Here is an 18,257-nt window from a genome sequence, read left to right on the forward strand (position 1 = left end):
TAAAAATAAAATAGAATGCCAATTTATTTACTCACAATCTGAACTATACCTATGAAGTAAATCTGAATAAATATATCAAATAGTACATTCTGTCTGTGAAAACACCCATTAAGAAACTAAAGAACAATGTAGATAATTGCTTGGAATGAAAATAGTAGGATATCTTAATGCCAGGTGGTATTGGTTTTATGCTGTGTTAACCTTCTGCACTTACCACATTGTGTAGGAGTGAACCTGGGGACTAGTGATTCTATAGTCAGATCATAGACATTTTATCTGCTAGTATTTATTGTTCCTTTCATCACAGTTTTTAAGTATTTAAGAAAAATGCCAATATTTCAAATGTAGCACTATGAAAAATTTACCTAAAATGACTGGTTTTAATATTCAATGAACAATGTATTGAAATTTTTCCTATATATGTGTAAATTTTGTTTTCTTCTTTAAAAATTATGTATACATTTTCTTAAGCTGAATTTACAAAAGACAGATTTGTGTTATAAATCAGAAAAATAAACTTTTTTTATAACTAATTTTTCTTTCAGATTAGGTCAAGACTGAGTCGTATTTCATTGATTCTGACATTATGGAGCTGTAAAATGATTCCTCTTCCAGGAATGAGCATACAGGTTCTCAGCAGACATGTACGCCTCTGTCTATTTGATGGTAATAAGGTGAGCTTACTAAGAATTAAATCAATTCATACTAGGATTATGGAGAAACATTTCCTTAGATTATTTTTCATTCAACTCCTCTGCAATTTCTAAGAGAGTATTTCTTACCCAGTACCAAATAAAAGTTTGAATGACTCTTTAAAAATTTCATTTTTAATGAGATACAGGTTAAAAAGTACTTAGATGGAAATTTATAGTTTTAATTGTGTATATTAGAAAAAAAGAGAAAAGAAAGATTTAAAGTCAGTGATCTAAGCTAGCAAATCAAGAGGCTAGAAAAAGAGTGAGTTAAACCTGAAGAAAATAGAAAGTAGGAAATAATACAGATGAGAGTAGAAATTAATGAAATAGAAAACAGATGAACCAAAGAGAAAATATAAAAAAGACAAAAGTTGATTCTTTGAAGTCATTAATAAAACTGAAAGACGCACAGTGAGACTGATCAAGACATGTTTAAAAAAAGTAAAAGAAGGCTGGGCACGGTGACTCACACCTGTAATCCCAGCACTTTGGGAGACTAAGGTGGGCAGATCACCTGAGGTCAGGAGTTTGAGACCAACCTGGACAGTATGGTGAAACCCCATCTCTACTAAAAATACAAAAATTAGGGTAGTGTGGTGGTGGATGCCTGTGATCCCAGCTACTCAGGAGAGTAAGGCAGGAGAATTGTTTGAATCTGGAAGGTGGAGGTTGTAGTGAGCCAAGATGGCACCAATGTACTCTAGTCTGGGTGACAGAGCAAGACCCCATCTCAAAAAAAAAAAAAAAAGCAAAAGAAAACAAACTATTAACATCTGTCATGGGAATAGAGACATTATCACAGATCCTGCAGACATTAAGAGTCCAATATGGAGATATTATAAACAACTTTATCAGTAAATTTGACAACATTGATGAAATAGATAAATTCCTAGAGAACCAAAATTTACTGGAACTAGCGTAAGAAGAAATATAAAATGTGAATAACCTCTGTTAAGGAGTTAAAACTGTAATTTAAAAAAATCTACTCACAAAAATCTTCCCACAAACTTCAGGTCTAGCTGGCTTCACTTGCGAAGTTTTTCAAACATTTAAAAAAGAAATAATACCAATCTTACACAAATTCTCCCAAGGAATAGATGAAGGAGAAGTGTTTCCCAACTCATTTTGTAAGACCAGAAAAACATGACCCCAAAATATGACAAGATATTACAAGAAAGGAAAATTACCATATAGTATCCTTCATAAATGTAGAAAGTAAATTTTTAACAAAATATTATTAAATTGAATCTACCAGTATATAAAAAGGACATTATATCATGACCAACTGGAGTTTATTTCAGGAATTCAAATGTACATACCTGGGTAACCACATTTAACATTTGAAAATCAATCATTATAATTTGTCAAAAGAAAAATCATATGGTCATCTTAAGAGATATGGAAAAAGTATCTGACAAATTTTAACACCCATTTATGAGTTTTTAAAAATTCTCTACAAACTAGGAATAGAAGGGAGAGTCCTCAGATTGGTAAAATGCAACAAGGAAAATCTAAAAGTAGAATTATCATAGTTAACTGTGAAATGTTGAACACTTTTTTCCTAAGACCAAGAACAAGTCAAAGATATCTAAGAAATAAAAAGATAACTCAGTTTTTAAAGGGACAAAAAACTTGAACAGCCCCTTCAAAAAAGTAATATGAAAAACCACTAGAAGTCAGAAAAGATACTCAACATGTAAGAAGTCATCAGGGAAATGCAAATGAAAACCACAGTGAAAGAGATCCACCTATATATTATGTATAAGAAACCCACCTTAAATATAATGCTATAGGTAACTTAAGAGAAAAGGATGGGAAAAGATATACCATTCAAAAGATTATAATATCAGACAAAGTAGACTTCAGGCACTACATAGTGATAAAACAGATGGTTCACCAAGAAGACATAATAATCCTAAGTGGGTATGTACTTAATATCAAAAATTTAACATGCATGAAATAAAAAATGGTTAGACCTGAAAAGAGAAACCAGCAAAGCTACAGTTATAGTTGGGGCCTCCATTATAGTTGGAGAGTGTAACACCTTTCTCTCAGTAATATAGAACAAGCAGATAAAATTAGTAAGGATGTAAGAGAACTAAAATATCAACAAATTAGATTAAATTGATATTCACATAATACTTTACCTCAAATAGTAAAATACTACACATTCTCTTAAATACATATGGAATATTCACCTAGATAGATGGTTCTAGATCAGAAAACAAACCTAGTCAAATTTAAAAGAATTGGAATCATACAACATATGATCCTTGATTGCATGAAATTAAATTAGAAATCAGTAACAGAAAAATAAATGGAAAAATACTTAAATACTTGGAAATTTTAAAACTTCTAAATAATCAAAGGGTTAAAAGGAAATTTCAAGGGAAATTAGAAAATATTTTGAACTGAACAAAAAATGAAAATGCAGCATATCATGATTTGTGGGATGTTAGGTAAAGCATTGCTTAGAAGGACGTTTATAGCACTAGATGCTTACATTAAAAAAGAGTTCTCAAATCAGTAGTCAAAGCTCCTTCCTGAGAAGGCAGTGCTGCTTGAGCTGATAACAGCTGATGTGAGATTAAATGAGTTAATGTAAGGGAAGTTATCAGAATGATGTTATGCATAGAAAGAACATGATATTATACATAGAAAGAGCATAGTAAGTACTTTTGAAGAGTGGATGAGAGGTGGTGATGATAACTTAGAGAAGTGGAGGTGGAAATGAAAGATGGGAACAAAGTTATTTGGGAGTAAAAATCAACAAAATTCGGTGATGGATTGGATATGGAAGGGGGAAGGGAAGTGGGGTATAGGCATGACACCAACACTCTGACGTCCACATCTGGATGGATGGTGGCAACATTCGACGAGATGGGGAACACTGGAAGAGGACCAGGTTTGGAGGAGTTGATGTGGGCTTGATTTTGCTCATGCTGAGTATAGTACTAACACCCAGCATGAAGGAAGTGCCTTTATTTCATCTGAACTTGGGGTAAATAAATGAACTTATGATAGTGATCCTCTCTCACTTCTGTAATACATACTGCACAAAATCATTGCCACAAATGAGTCAGTAGGGGTCCTCAGTGACCAAGAAGAGCTGAATTGCTTTCTTTTTCATACATCTGGTTTGATACTTTTTCCTTGTTCTCATATATGAGAACATAAAGGATGGAATTTTATTTTGAATAATATATCAAAATCATGAAATTTACTTTATGAAACAAATTTATGTCAGATTTCCAAATTGAGAGTTATGGAACATATTTAATAGCTGTATAGATACTCATGCTGTTTATGTAGGAGTTCTTCTTTAATAAATTTGAACCTCGTTATGAATAAAAAGCATTGTTGCTAAAACTAACTAATGAGACACCACTTCCAGTAATGGCTGAGTCAGCTCGCCTTGGACCAACCCACCCAGAGATAGCAAGTGTAAACCCTGGGCAAAATAAAAAGCAACTACTTGAAGGCACAGCAGAGCATTCAGAAGTGGGCAGAAACTGGAGAGGAGCCTCAAGCCTTTGGTCCACTGCTTTATCTTTTTCTCTTTGTTTTCTCTCTTTTTTTGTTTCTTCTTTTCTTTTTACTGTCTTCCTGTATTAGTTTGTTCTCACACTGCTGATGAAGACATACCTGAGAGAGGGCAATCTACAAAAGAATGGTTTATCGTACTTACAGTTCCACGTGGCTGGGGAGGTTTCACAATCATGGTGGAAGGTGAAAGGCACATCTCACATGGTGGCAGGCAAGAGAAGAGAGCTTGTGCAGGGAAAACTCCCATTTTTAAAATGATCAGATCTCATGAGACTCATTCATTATCACAAGAACAGTGCAGGAAAGACCTTCCCCCATAATTCAGTCACCTCCCACTGGGTTCTTCCCATGACGTGTAAGAATTATGGGAGCTACAATTCAGCGTGAGATTTGGGAGGGAACACAGCCAAACCATATCATTCTGCCCCTGGTTCCTCCCAAATCTCATGTCTTCACATTTCAAAACCAATCATGCCTTCCAGCAGTCCCCCAAAGTCTTAACTCATTCCAGCATTAACTCAAAGTCGACAGTCCCAACATCTCATCTAAGACAGAGCAAGTCCTTTCCACCTATGAGCCTGTAAAATCAAAAGCAAAGTATTTCCTAGATAAATAAAGGTATAGGAATTGGGTAAATGTAGCCATTCCAAATAGGAGAAACTGGCCAAAACAAAGGGGCTGAAGGCTAGCTGAAATCCAGCCGATTTTCAGATCTAGTGCTATAAATGTCCCTCTAAGCAATGCTTTAGCTGGATTTTCGGAAATCCAGCCGAAAAGTTAAATCTTTTTTTTTTTTTTAAATATATATATAATTGCACTTTAGGTTCTAGAGTACATGTGTAGAACATGCAGGATTGTTGTGTAGGTACATACATGGCAATGTGGTTTGCTCCCTCCATCTCCCTGTCATCTACATCTGGCATTTCTCCCCATGTTATACCTTCCCAACCTCCCTAGCACCCGCTGTCCGTCCCCTATTCCCCCACAACAGACCCCAGACCCCAGTGTGTGACACTCCCCTCCCTGTGTCCATGTATTCTCATTGTTCAACACCCACCTATGAGTGAGAACTTGCAGTGTTTGATTTTCTGATCTTGTGTCAGTTTGCTGATAATGATGGTTTCCAGATTCATCCATATCCCTACAAAGGACACAAACTCATACTTTTTTTATGACTGCATAGTATTCCATGGTGTATATGTGCCACATTTTCCTTATCCAATCTATCATCGATGGGCATGGGGTTGATTCCAGGTCTTTGCTATTGTAAACAGTGCCGCAATGAACATACATGTGCATTTGTCTTTATATTAGAATGATTTATAATCCTTTGGATATATACCCAGTAATGAGATTGCTGGGTCAAATGGAATTTGTATTTCTAGGTTCTTGAAGAGTCACCATACTGTCTTCCACAATGGTTGAACTAATTTGCACTCCCACCAACAGTGTAAAATTGTTCCTGTTTCTCCACATCCTCTCCAGCATCTGTTGTCTCCAGATTTTTTAATGATCACCATTCTAACTGGCATAAGATAGTATCTCAATGTAGTTTTGATTTGTATTTCTCTAATGACCAGTGATAATGAGGATTTTTTCATGTTTCTGGTCTCATATATGTCTTCTTTTGAAAAGTCTGTTCATGTCCTTCGCCCACTTTTGAATGGGTTTGTTTGTTTTTTCTTGTAAATCTGTTTTAGTTCTTTGTAGATTCTGGATATTAGCCCTTTGTCAGATGGGTAGATTGCAAAAATTTTTTCCCATTTTGTTGGTTGCCGGTTCACTCTAATGATTGTTTCTTTTGCTGTGCAGAAGCTCTGAAGTTCAATTAGATCCCATTTGTCTATTTTGGCTTTTGTTGCCAGTGCTTTTGGTGTTTTAGTCATGAAGTCCTTGCCTATGCCTATGTCCTGAATGGCATTGCCTAGGTTTTCTTCTGGGGTTTTTTATGGTGTTAGGTCTTATGTTTAAGTCTTTACTCCATCTGGAGTTAATTTTTAGTGTAAGGTGTCAGGAAGTGGTCCAGCTTCTGCTTTCTGCACATGGCTAGCCAGTTTTCCCAACACCATTTATGAAACAGGGAATCCTTCCCCCATTGCTTGTTTTTGTCAGGTTTGTCAAAGATCAGATGTTTGTAGATGTGTGGTGTTGCCTCTGAGGCCTCTGTTCTGTTCCATTGGTCTATATCTCTGTTTTGGTACCAGTACCATGCTGTTTTATTACTGTAGCCTTGTAGTATAGATTGTAGTCAGGTAACATGATGCCTCCAGGTTTGTTCTTTTTGCTTAGGATTGTCTTGGCTATGCGGGCTCTCTTTTGGTTCCATATGAAGTTTAAGGTGTTTTTTTCCAGTTCTGTGAAGAGGGTCATAGGTAACTTGATGAGGATAGTGTTGAATCTATAAATTACTTTGGGCAGTATGGTCATTTTCACTATATTGATTCTTCCTAACCATGAGCATGGAATGTTTCTCCATATGTTTTTGTCCTCTCTTACTTCCTTGAGCAGTGGTTTGTAGTTCTATCTTAAAGCTCCAAAATGATCTCCTTTGATTCCATCTCACATCCAGGTCATACTGATATAAGAGTTAGGTTCTCATGGTCTTGGGCAGCTCAGCATCTATGGCTTTGCAGGGTATTGCCCCCCTCCTGGCTGCTTTCACAGGCTGGCATTGTCTGCAGCTTTTCCAGGAGCACAGTGCAAGCTGTTGGTGGAGCTACTCTCCTGGGGTCTGGAGGACAGTGGCCCTCTTCTCACAGCTCCACTAGGCAGTGCCTCAGTAGGGACTCTGTGTGAGGGCTCCAACCCCACATTTGCCTTTCGTACTGCCCTAGCACAGGTTCTCCATGAGAGCCCTACCCCTGCAGCAAACTTATGCCTGGACATTCAGACATTTCATACATCCTCTGAAATCTAGGCAGAGGTTCCTAAACCTCAGTTCTTGACTTCCGTGCACCCACAGGCTTAAAACCATGTGGAAGCTGCCAAAGGCCTGGGGCTTGCACTGTCTGAAGCCAGGGCCCAAGCTGTACCTTGGCCCCTTTTGGTCACAGCTGGAGTGGCTGGGATGCAGTGCACCAAGTTCCTAGACTACACACAGCATGAGAACCCTGGGCCTGGCCCACAAAACCACTTTTTCCAACTAGGCCTCCAGGTCTGTGATGGGAGGTGCTGCCGTGAAGAACTCTGACATCCTCTAGAGACATTTTTCCCATTGTCTTGGGGATTAACATTTGGCTCCTCGTTACCTATGCAAATTTCTGCAGCTGGCTTCAATTTCTCCTCAGAAAATGTGATTTTCTTTTCTATCGCATTGTCAGGCTGCAAAGTTTCCAAACCTTTATGCTCTATTTCCCTTGTAAAACTGAAATGCTTTTAATAGCACCCATGTCACCTCTTGAATGCTCTGCTGCTTAGAAATTTCTTCCACCAGATACCCTAAATCATCTCTCTCAAGTTCTAAGTTCCACAAATCTCTAGGGCAGGGGTAAAATGCCACCAGTCTCTTTGCTAAAACATAACAAGAATCACCTCTGCTCCAGTTCCCAACATGTTCCTCATCTTCATCTGAGACTACCTCAGCCGGGACCTTATTGTTCGTATCACTATCAGCATTTTTGTCAAAAAGCCGTTCAACAAGTCTCTTGGAGGTTCCAAACTTTCCCACATTTTCCTTTCTTCTTCTAAGCTCTCAAAACTGTTTTACCCTCTTTCTATTACTTAGTTCCAAAGTTGCTTCCACATTTCTGGGTATCTTTTCAGCAACACCTTAGTCCTGATACCAGTTTACTGTATTAGTTCTTTCTCACACTACTTATAAAGACATACCTGAGACTGGGCAATTTACAGAAGAAAGAGGCTTATTGGACTTACAGTTCCACATGGCTACGGAAGCCTCACAATCATGGCAGAAGGTTAAAGACATGTCTCAAATGTTGGCAGACAAAAGAAGAGAGCTTGTGCAGGGAAAACTCCCATTTTTAAAACCATCAGATCTCACGAGACTCATCGACTATCATGAGAGCAGTGTAGGAAAGACCCCCCCACGTAATTCAATCACCTTCCACTGGGTTCCTCCCATGATATGTGAGAATTGTGGAAGTTATAATTCAAGATGAGATTTGGGTGGGGACACAGTAAACCATATCACTTCCTGTGTGTCACTTGAACATTTTTTTTTTTTGAGACAAGTTTTGCTCTTGTCACCCAGGCTGGAGTGCAGTGGCACAATCTCAGCTCACTGCAACCTCTACCTCCTGCGTCCAAGCAATTCTCTTGCCTCACTCTCTCGAGTAGCTGGGATTACAGGCGCATGCCACCATGCCCAGACAATTTTTTTTGCATTTCTAGTAGAGACAGGGTTTCACCATGTTGGCCAGGCTGGTCTTGAACTACTGACCTCAGGTGATCCGCCTGCCTCGGACTCCCAAAGTGTTGGAATTACAGGCATGAGCCACCATGCCTGGCCCATTTGAACATTTTTTAGAACTCCATTTTGAATTATTTGCAGTGTTGATGAGTATCTTTTTGACTAGGTTCCTTAGTGGTTGTTCTAGGTATTAATTTTATACGTGCATAACTTACACAGTCTACTAGTATTAACATTCCAATTGGAGTAATTTATAAAACCTTACCTTCCTTTAGTTTTTTACCTTTCCTAGTTTATAATATAGTGGTCTTAAATATTTTTTCTACATACTTTGAGAATCTTATCGCACAACACCAAACATAATTTGGAAAACCTTGAAGAAAATATATAGTATTTACTTATATTTTTACTATTTCCATTGTTCATTCTTTCTTCCTAATTTTCTAAGACTCTTCTTTTATCATGTCCTGCTTAGAGAATCCCCTTTAAACATTCTTTTACAGTTGGTTTGCTGGTGATAGATTCTCTTAGACTTTTTCTGAGATTGTCCCCATTTCCTCTTCATTCCTAAAGGATATTTTCACTAAATAGAGAATTCTGAATTGACAGTTATTTGTGTTTGACACTTGAAAAATATTGTGTCATTTCCTTCTGTCCTCCATGGCGTCTAATGAGAAATTCACCGTCATTCAAATTTTTTTTTCCTGTTGGTTAACCAAATGTTCTTTTTCTCTTACTGTTTTCAAGGTATTTTCATTGTGTTCAGTTTTCAGAAGTTTATGGTGTATATGGAATGAATTTTTTTGGTTTACTTTGCTTGGGGTTTGCTCAGCTTCATCAATCTGTAGGTTTCTGTCTTTTGCCAAATTTGGGGATTTTTTTTTCAGCCATTATTTTCTCAAATACCTTTGCAACTCCAATTATTTCTTCCATTGTCTTTTCCCTCTATCTAGTAGTATTGTGGTTGTTATTACCAGCACTCCACCTTCCTCTCTCAACCCCAGTTCAGAACCAGATCCTGCAGTAGAGTTTAGAGTTCTTGATCTAAAATGATGTCAGATATGTCACTGATTAAAAGGCCCACTTGTTGACATGGTTCTGATCCTGGTGTCATGGCTATGTCTTTGTCTTCCTACTTGCTTAGGCACACTACTTTTTATGAGAAGGAGGGGCAACCTTTTGTTGTTGTTGTTGTTGTTGTTGTTTAAACCTTACTGGCTTCCAGCAGTAATGCAATCTATTTCTCTATCATGGGATGAGTACCTTCAGTCTCTGTAACATACAAATCCAGCCCATGACACCACATGCTCCTTCTGGACTCAGAGCCCAGGAAACCTCTGGTTTTAGTCTCACCTTACTCTTCTGTCTTCTATTTGTGGTACATTGACATATTCATCTTACTTTTGGGTACTGCTCTGTCTTTTTAACTGTCACTGCTTCATCGCTTTATGTCTGGAGCAAAATGGCTGTGTTGAAGTGTAAATTGGTTGAGAAGCTCTTGTGCATTCTTTAAAAATAAAAAATGGAGACAAGGTTTCACTATGCTGCAGAAGTTGGTCTCAAACTCCTGAGTTTAAGCAATCCCCCTGCCTTAGCCTCCCGATTAGTTAGACTACATGCATGAGCCACTGCATCCAGCCCCTCTTGCATTCTTAATGCAGTTTGCTGAATGAAATCTCTAAATTATTTTGACTCTTCAATTTCTTCATTCTTTGCATTTGGTTTTACACAGAAAGCAGTGTGATTCTAAGCCAGTTATTCACCCTCTGTGGCTGCAGTTTTCTGAAATGCCTAGTGAGATGGTTGGACTAAGTTCTTTTTAGTTCTTAGAGTCTATATGTCAAGAAAGATACAAAATTATCAAGTAGAAGAAGTTATTCTTGATTCCAAACTTCAAAATCAGAATTCTCCAAATTGAAAAGATAAAAGCAGAGATAGTATAGAATTTCAGTTTTGATGATAGCCAAGGGCTTCTTGGCCATTAGAAGTAGGAAACATTTCTTGAAAAACGAAAAACCACCTTAGAATAAATAAAATACAGTCTTACAGGAATCACAAGGTAGTAATTACAAGGAGTTTATACTCCAGTATTCCAGGTGGTAAATATACATAATTTCAGGAAAGGTTTAACCAAATATATATTAGTAATTGAAGGAAGTGGATTTTGCTGATGTGGAAAACAGTCTGGCTACCCATAAAATACTCCTATATGCCTATTACTAGGGATGTAGAATACAGTGAGTTGAATTTGACCTAATATAACACATTTGGGATGATTTTAAATTGTTATTTTAAAGATTTGTTTTAGAAGTGTTATACTAAAATATTATCATCTAAAAAAATTACATATTATTCATTCCTCTGGAAGATGCCAATTTTGGCCATAACATTATAGAATTTGAATTCTTCATTGCATAAAGTTTTTGCTCCCTTTGTGTTTCATTGTTTTATGTAAACTGTAGGATGAACTTCTTGCGTAGAGCATTTTATAAGCGATTGAATTTCAAAAAGAATATAATTTATGGGCCTAGAGATCTAGAGGGAAAATAATAACTGTATCTGAGCTGTTAGCATTGTCTTAGTGACAGAGTAATGGACTGCATATGTAATGCTTGTAGGGGTCACATCTTTTTTTATTTTATTTTTTATTTCTTGAGACTGAGTCTTGCTTTGTCACCTAGTCTGGAGTGCAGTGTTGTGATACCAGCTCACTGCAACCTCCGCCTCCCAGGTTCCAGTGATTCTCCTGCCTCAGCCTCTCGAATAGCTGGAATTACAGGTGCATACCACCACACCCAGCTAATTTTTGTATTTTTAGTAGAGACAGGGTTTTGCCATGTTGGCCATGCTGGTCTCAAACTCCCAACTTAAAGTGATCCGCCTGCCTCAGCCTGTCAAAGTGCTGGGATTACAGGCGTGAGCTACTGTGCTAAACCAGGTCACATCTTTTAAAAGGCCATTTTTATTTTTGCTGGGCGCAGTGGCTCATGCTTGTAATCCCAGCACTTTGAAAGGCCAAGGTGGGCAGGTCACCTGAGGTCAGGAGTTCAAGACCAGCCTGGCCAACATGGTGAAACCCCGTCTTTTCTAAAAATACAAAAATTAGCTGGGTGTGGTGGCGGGTGCCTGTAATCCCAGCTACTTGGGAGGCTAAGGCAGGAGAATCGCTTGAACCTGGGAGGCAGAGGTTGCAGTGAGCTGAGTTGTGCTACTGAACTCCAGCCTGGGCGACAGAGTGAGACTCTTAACTCAAAAAAACAAATTAAAAAAGGCCATTTTTATCTAAAATTTTAGTTACTTTCCTGGGAAACCTATCTCAGATATTAAGGAATTCACTTAATATAATTTGTTACTAGCATAAGGGTCCAACTCTGAATTCATTATGTCATACCTGATATAAAAAGAAAAACATTACAGAATTGCATGAAGTAAAACATGAAAGTAGTCTTTTCCCCATCTTCCTCACTCAGTATAGCCACTGTTAACTCTTTGGGACAGGAAAGTGTGATGTTTCAAAGAGCTTTTTACATGATTTCAAAAGGTAAAAAATCTCATTTCAGGTTCTGAGCAACATTCATACAGTCAGAGCCACATGGCAATCTAAAAAGCCCAAAACATGGACCTTTTCTCCCCAGGTAAGTAATCTGCTGAATAAGTGGAATGAGTGAATTTCTTTTACCTATTAAATGTTAAGCAGTTAATTTATAATGTAAGACTGTCAAAGTTGAACATATTTATATTTATATAAATAGCACAGAGTATGTGGGGATAGATATAAATCTTTAGATTCTTTGGTGTTATTTCAGGACATTGATAAAAATTACTTAAGTCTCTGACTCACCAGTGTTGTAATTCCTGTGAATCATCCCATTCAGTGAATTTCAGGGTTCATTTTTAGAAAATTCTTATTTGATAAAAATGAAAACATAAAGATTACATTTAGGAAGTGAGGTGATTTTCAAAGATGAAATCTTCCAACTATGCTAATAAAAACTGTATTTTCTTCAGATAAAGTCAGGGGTGACGCCTAGGGAACTGCTACATTACACCCACGTACTGTCAAGACTGGAATAGCGTTTTGAGGGTTCACACCACTGAGTCAGCATTACATAGATGCTAGAGAGGACAAAGATATCTTCATATTGTTTTTATAATATCAATTGTCTATATTTTATTTTATGTTACTTTTGTCTACCTCCAAGGTCTCATTACTTTAGTATTTACTTCCCTCCCACAGCTAACTCCCTTATATAACTGCATCCTAAAAACCCTTAATTACCTTTCCTCTTACTGTATCAGAAGATCTTAAGGCAAGATGGAGGTTCAATGAGAGGGCTCAGGCTGTGGATGAAGCCAGCCACTTCAATCGTGTGCTGTGTCCGTCCACACTTGTCAAGAGTACACCTCCTAAAATTCCAGCTTGATCTTCTTAGCCGCCTTCCTCGAGTGAGAGGCACAACTTCCCTTTTCGCACAGTACTTCACAGTTCTGTTATTGCGACTCTGTATGTGAAGTGTTTAGGGTAGAATTTTTTTATGTTTTTCCTGGGGTAGAAAGATAAACTTTTGGGAGTATGTATTATTCTGCTGAATGAAAGTAGACATCTGTTACATGCAAGCATTTTTTTCTAGGCATGTGGAAACTTTTTCATGCCAGTGGAGTTCCTATTCCAGCAAAGTTAGTAGGGGAAAATACACACATAAAGAATAACAATATTGTCTATTTATGGAACCCTAATTGTGTGCTAGGCCCTGTGCCAGGCTCTTATGTACATTATCTTACTTAATCAGAGTAGTCCTGTGGGGCGAGTACTGTTGTTAACTACCCCTCAGGTAGATTGTAATGGTTTTGGCACTCTAAGTGCTTTGGAAGCACATAGGAAGGTAAAGTGAATTCTAGTCCTTTGGCTCAGGGAAAGTTTTATAAAAGAGAAACTAGACCTTGAAGGATGGGTAGATTTTACAGGCAAGAAGGGAGGGGTATGGTTGTCTAGGAAGAGGGAATTGAATGAGCAAAAAGGAAGATAAATGAAAATTCACAAGGCACACATCAGGAAAGTTGAGCAAATATGTGTATTAAGTCTTTAATTTTTGTTCTGTTTACAAAGAACAGTGGTTAATATAAATATCTTATAATGTATATAAACTATTATTTGTAACACCTGTGGAGACCTAGGTATAGTACTTGTTTCATGTTAGCCTCTAAGCAAAGAATAAGTGAAGGTAAAGGTATTTTCCCTTTAAAAGATAAATTAAATTTTTAAAATTTATAGTCATTGGCATAGATTAATTCAGCCCATCTGCTTTGTGTTTTTCTTAAAAGGCCTTTATTATAATGCAAATGCATAAACTATTTACTAACAAATAGGGCTGAAACCCTGTTCTTGTGATAAAGAAATACCTGAGATGGTATCCATTCTTGCGATAAAGAAATACCCGAGACTGGTTAATTTATAAAGAAAAGTTTAGTTGGCTCATGGTTCTGCAGACTGTACAGGAAACATGGCACAGGCATCTGATCAGTTTCTAGGAAGGCCTCAGGAGACTTCTAATCATGGCAGAAGGTGAAGGGGGAGCAGGCATCTCACATGGCAGAGCAGGAGCAAGAAGGAGGAAGGAGGCGCCACACACTTACTATTTTTTTTTTTTTTAAACAGTCTTACTCTGTTGCCCAAGCTGGAGTGCAGTGGCATGATATGATATCAGCTCACTGCGACCTCCACCTCCTGGGTTCAAGCGATTCTCCTGCCTCAACCTCCCAAATAGCTGGGATTACAGGCGCCCACCATCGTGCCCTGCTAATTTTTTTATTTTTAGTAGAGACAGGGTTTCACCATGTTGTCCAGGCTGGTCTCGAACTTCCTACCTCAAGTGATCTGCCTGCCTCAGCCTCTCAATGTGCGGCGATTACAAGTGTGAGCCGTTGCGCCTGGCCACATTTTTGAAAAAACTGATCTCCTGAAAACGAACTCACTATGGTGAGGACAGCACCAAACTATGAGGGATCTGCCCCCATGACCCAGACAGCTCCCACCAGGCCTCAACTTCAACACTGGGGATTATAATTCAACATGAAATTTGATGGGGACATTTATTCAGACCATATGAAACCCCTTCCCTTTTTTTATTTTTATCAATAACTTTAATTTCTTTATTATTTCAGGTTACTCGCATCTTGCCATGTTTGCTTGATGGTGATTGCTTTATCAGGTCCAATTCTGTGTCTCCAGATCTTGGAATATTATTTGAACTTGGAATTTCTTATATTCGCAATGTGTGTCCATTAAAAGATAAGGCTTTCTAATGTATCAGTTAAAAGGGAAGGTTAAAAAATGTGTCTATTGACAAGTAAATTCTTGAGGTCTTTATGTATAATAGAATTATAATCCCTTGAGGAATGAGAATGCCAGTGATTCTAATTTTGTATGTGCTGATTTTTTTCATAGCATTTACAATAAAAGAATATTTATTCACATTTATAGCTTGAGTGAACTCCAGTGATTTTGAAGAATAAAAATTCAAAAAGGATGGGACTTTGCAGAAAGTACTAAAAGATGCTTACTGGCATCCCAGCATCATGGTTCACCTCTGGCCTCCAGGGGAAGAATACATTTAGCCTTGTAACTGGGGTTTCTAATTAAGGTACTTGGCAGAGTAGCGATTTTTATAAAGCAAACACTAGAAATTTCAGTTACCTAAGTCACAGAAACGATTGAACCAGTGGGTGGGGCTCTGTGCTACTATTAAATGTTTCCACATACTAATAATAGCTTGAGAGATGTAGTATATATACTTGACCTCATGGTAACCCAGAGAGCCTTCCAGAGATGTTATATTAATGGTATTACACTGTCCATTCATTTGTTTAAAGCAAATTCATCCATATGTATTGTGGATGGGGTTGGACTGGGGAAAGGAGCAGGACCCCAAGCAAGCCTTGGGGGCCTCTAGCAATTGACATGGAGGTAAAATTCTAAGCAGAAAGCCTCGTGAATTATTAATATCTGCATTATGCCCGTCAGTGAAATTAAGGTTCATAATCCTATGTAGTACTGATGTGATTTGATATCACTCCACAGAATGCTTACATCAGTCAAGAGACAGTGGCAACAGTTGCCACATCATTGGTTTAAGGGATTTTCTAGAACAATTTTGAGAAAATATGATTGCCTCTTGATATACTACCTTTAATATCTGACCTGCAGGCAAAATGGAACTCTACTATGTTTCATTTTATTTTCTTGTGAAGAACCCTTTAGTTCTAAAGGCGAATACTAATTTTTTTCCTTTAAAAGTTCTTGGTATGTGCTTATAAATTTGACTAGTTCAGACATTAAGTTTCATATACTTGTCTTATTTCCTAGTCAACTGGTGAAAGAGGAGAGTTAAGTTGTGGCTGGGTGTTTCTTAAACTTTTTGATGCCAGTGGAGTTCCTATTCCATCAAAGTAAGTGGGGTATATATTCCTAACAAATGAATACTTCTGTAGAAATTCATTTTTTAGACTCTAGATACCTCAAGTTTGTTTTGTGAGCATGCCAATAACTTTTGGAAGGGCTTTTTATGTTGATTTTAGTGTTGTTTAGCATGCACATTCTCATCCTAAGGAGGAAGAAATGACCCCTAGAGAAGAGGTATTTTAAAAGATATTTGCACTAGCTGTCTGCTGAGAATATTCTTTCAGTAATTTCCTATGGTTTTAACACATTTCACCATGCTGAAAACAGAGTCTAGTTGTCTTCAAAGAGTGGGAAAGCTAAGTCCAGAGTCCTGAGGTACTCTGTGAGTCTCTACCCTCCTTCTGTAGGTGGGACATTGAAATCATAGCGGCAACCATGATAAATGATTTAAACTTTAAAATCAAAAGGCAGACTGGAAGTAAATATTGCAATATATATAGAAGAGCTAGAAGATCATTATCCCTAATATAAAAAGAGCTCTCAAAAATTAATAAGAAAAATATAATTCAAATTTTAACATGGAGGAAAAGAAAGATCTAAATCTAGGATATAAATAAGAAATTCAAGAAGGGACACAAATAGGCAGGCAGTAGGATGGTGATTAAGATCCCAAATTTGGATTATACAATTCTGGGCTGCAGTCCCAGCTCTACCCATGTAATTGTAGGTAGATTTCTTAACATCTCCATGTCTGAATTTCACCTATTTTTAATCTGGAGGATTGTAATAATTCTTACTCCAAAGGCTTGTGAGGATTAATTTAGATAATGCTCCTTACATGGCCTCCTTGCCACTGGGCAGACGTAGAGGTCCTGAGTCTACAAGTCCTTTGATATCATCCCAGTGGGTGGGGAGGGACACTGCATTACCCTGGGTGCCAGGTTTCTTGTGATTGTTTTTTGCTTTTTGTTTTTGTCTTTTAATATGCTCAGGGTTTTTAGCTGTGCTTAGTGGAAGAAATAAGGAATAGTATATCCATTCCATCTTTCTGAAAGTGAAGTCACAGCTATTTTTTTAAATGAGGTAGAACTCTGTGTATTAATACAAACACATTTTCTTTGTATTAGTATATGGAAAAAGTTACAGGATATTTTGAATACTGTGACCGTACTTTTGTTCATTAAAAACTATTTGTGGGCCAGGTTAGGTGGCTCACAATTCCTGTAATTTTAGCACTTTGGGAGGCCTTGGCGGGAGGATCACCTGAGCCCAGGAGTTCGAGACTAGCCTGGGCAACATGGTGAGATGCCATCTCTACAAAAATAAAAAAAAATTAGCCAAGCATGATGGCACATGCCTGTAATCCCAGCTACTCCAGAGGCTGAGCTGGGAGGATTGGTTGAATCCTAGAGGTCGAAGCTGCAGTTAGCAGTTTTCATGCCATTGCACTCTAGCCTGGGTGACAGGGTGACTCTGTCTCAAAAAAGGAAAAACAAACAAAGCAAAACTATTTATTAGCCTCTGTGGGTGGGTCTAGGTAATCTGTTCCCAGAAGTTGCCTCTGAGGAACAGAACTGAGGTGGTGCAGTGCAATTAAAGGGCTCTTTTACTTTCTTCTTTCTATACTTAGTATGTGACTTCAGAAGAAAAGCATGTAGTATGTTAGTTTTGAAGCATGTGTTAGTTTTGAAATTTACCATGTTTATATATTTGTTTGCATTTGCATAGAAAAGTTAGGGCAGGAGATTAATCAAACTAGGGAAGAAGGCATGGGGAGGAATTTTTCACTTTTTGCTTATCATTTCTCTGCCATTCAAACTTTTTAAAACAATCTACATTTTATATTTTAAAAATAATATAAGTTCCTAATGGTCGTATTTCAAATAATGATTCAACACATTTGAAAAATACATTAAAAAACAATCACTTGTCATTAACATAAGTCATTAAAGTCTGAAACACTTTAATGACTTGAATTAATTTTTCTCATTTTCAAGAAAAAATGTATTTTCTACAAGGTACAGTTAGGAAAGATAATTTTTCTCATTTTCATGGAAAAAATGTATTTTCTGCAGCTTATAATTAGGAAAGAAAGACTGTTTATTTGCCCAGGTGGTACCTCATGGAGGGTTCAACAATTATTATTTTCACTTACCAATGAGCCATAAATGAAATGTCTATGAGTGTATTTGTGCTAAAGAATATTTAAGTACTGATTCCAGTGTTTTCTAAATGGCCACAGCATGTA

The 18,257-nt window shown here is 37.4% G+C and overlaps 1 protein-coding gene across 10 annotated transcripts in view; it reads left to right on the forward strand.

The window, feature by feature from the left end:
* Nucleotides 1-18,257, forward strand: part of NPHP1 (nephrocystin 1) — a 77,002-nt gene that overhangs the window by 34,942 nt on the left and 23,803 nt on the right. For 8 of the 10 annotated variants that reach the window (XM_032243704.1, XM_032243705.1, XM_032243706.1 and 5 more), the window contains 4 exons: nt 546-674; nt 12,171-12,245; nt 14,773-14,883; nt 15,974-16,056. In XM_032243704.1, the coding sequence (XP_032099595.1) occupies nt 546-674; nt 12,171-12,245; nt 14,773-14,883; nt 15,974-16,056 (398 nt within the window). The remainder of the gene's footprint in view (nt 1-545; nt 675-12,170; nt 12,246-14,772; nt 14,884-15,973; nt 16,057-18,257) is intronic. The other 2 variants (XM_032243703.1, XM_032243702.1) reach the window with 2 other exon arrangements.

The sequence above is a fragment of the Sapajus apella genome, unplaced genomic scaffold (genome assembly GCF_009761245.1).
Source record: "Sapajus apella isolate SASKATOON/1434 unplaced genomic scaffold, GSC_monkey_1.0 scaffold52, whole genome shotgun sequence".
Classification (NCBI taxonomy): domain Eukaryota; kingdom Metazoa; phylum Chordata; class Mammalia; order Primates; family Cebidae; genus Sapajus; species Sapajus apella.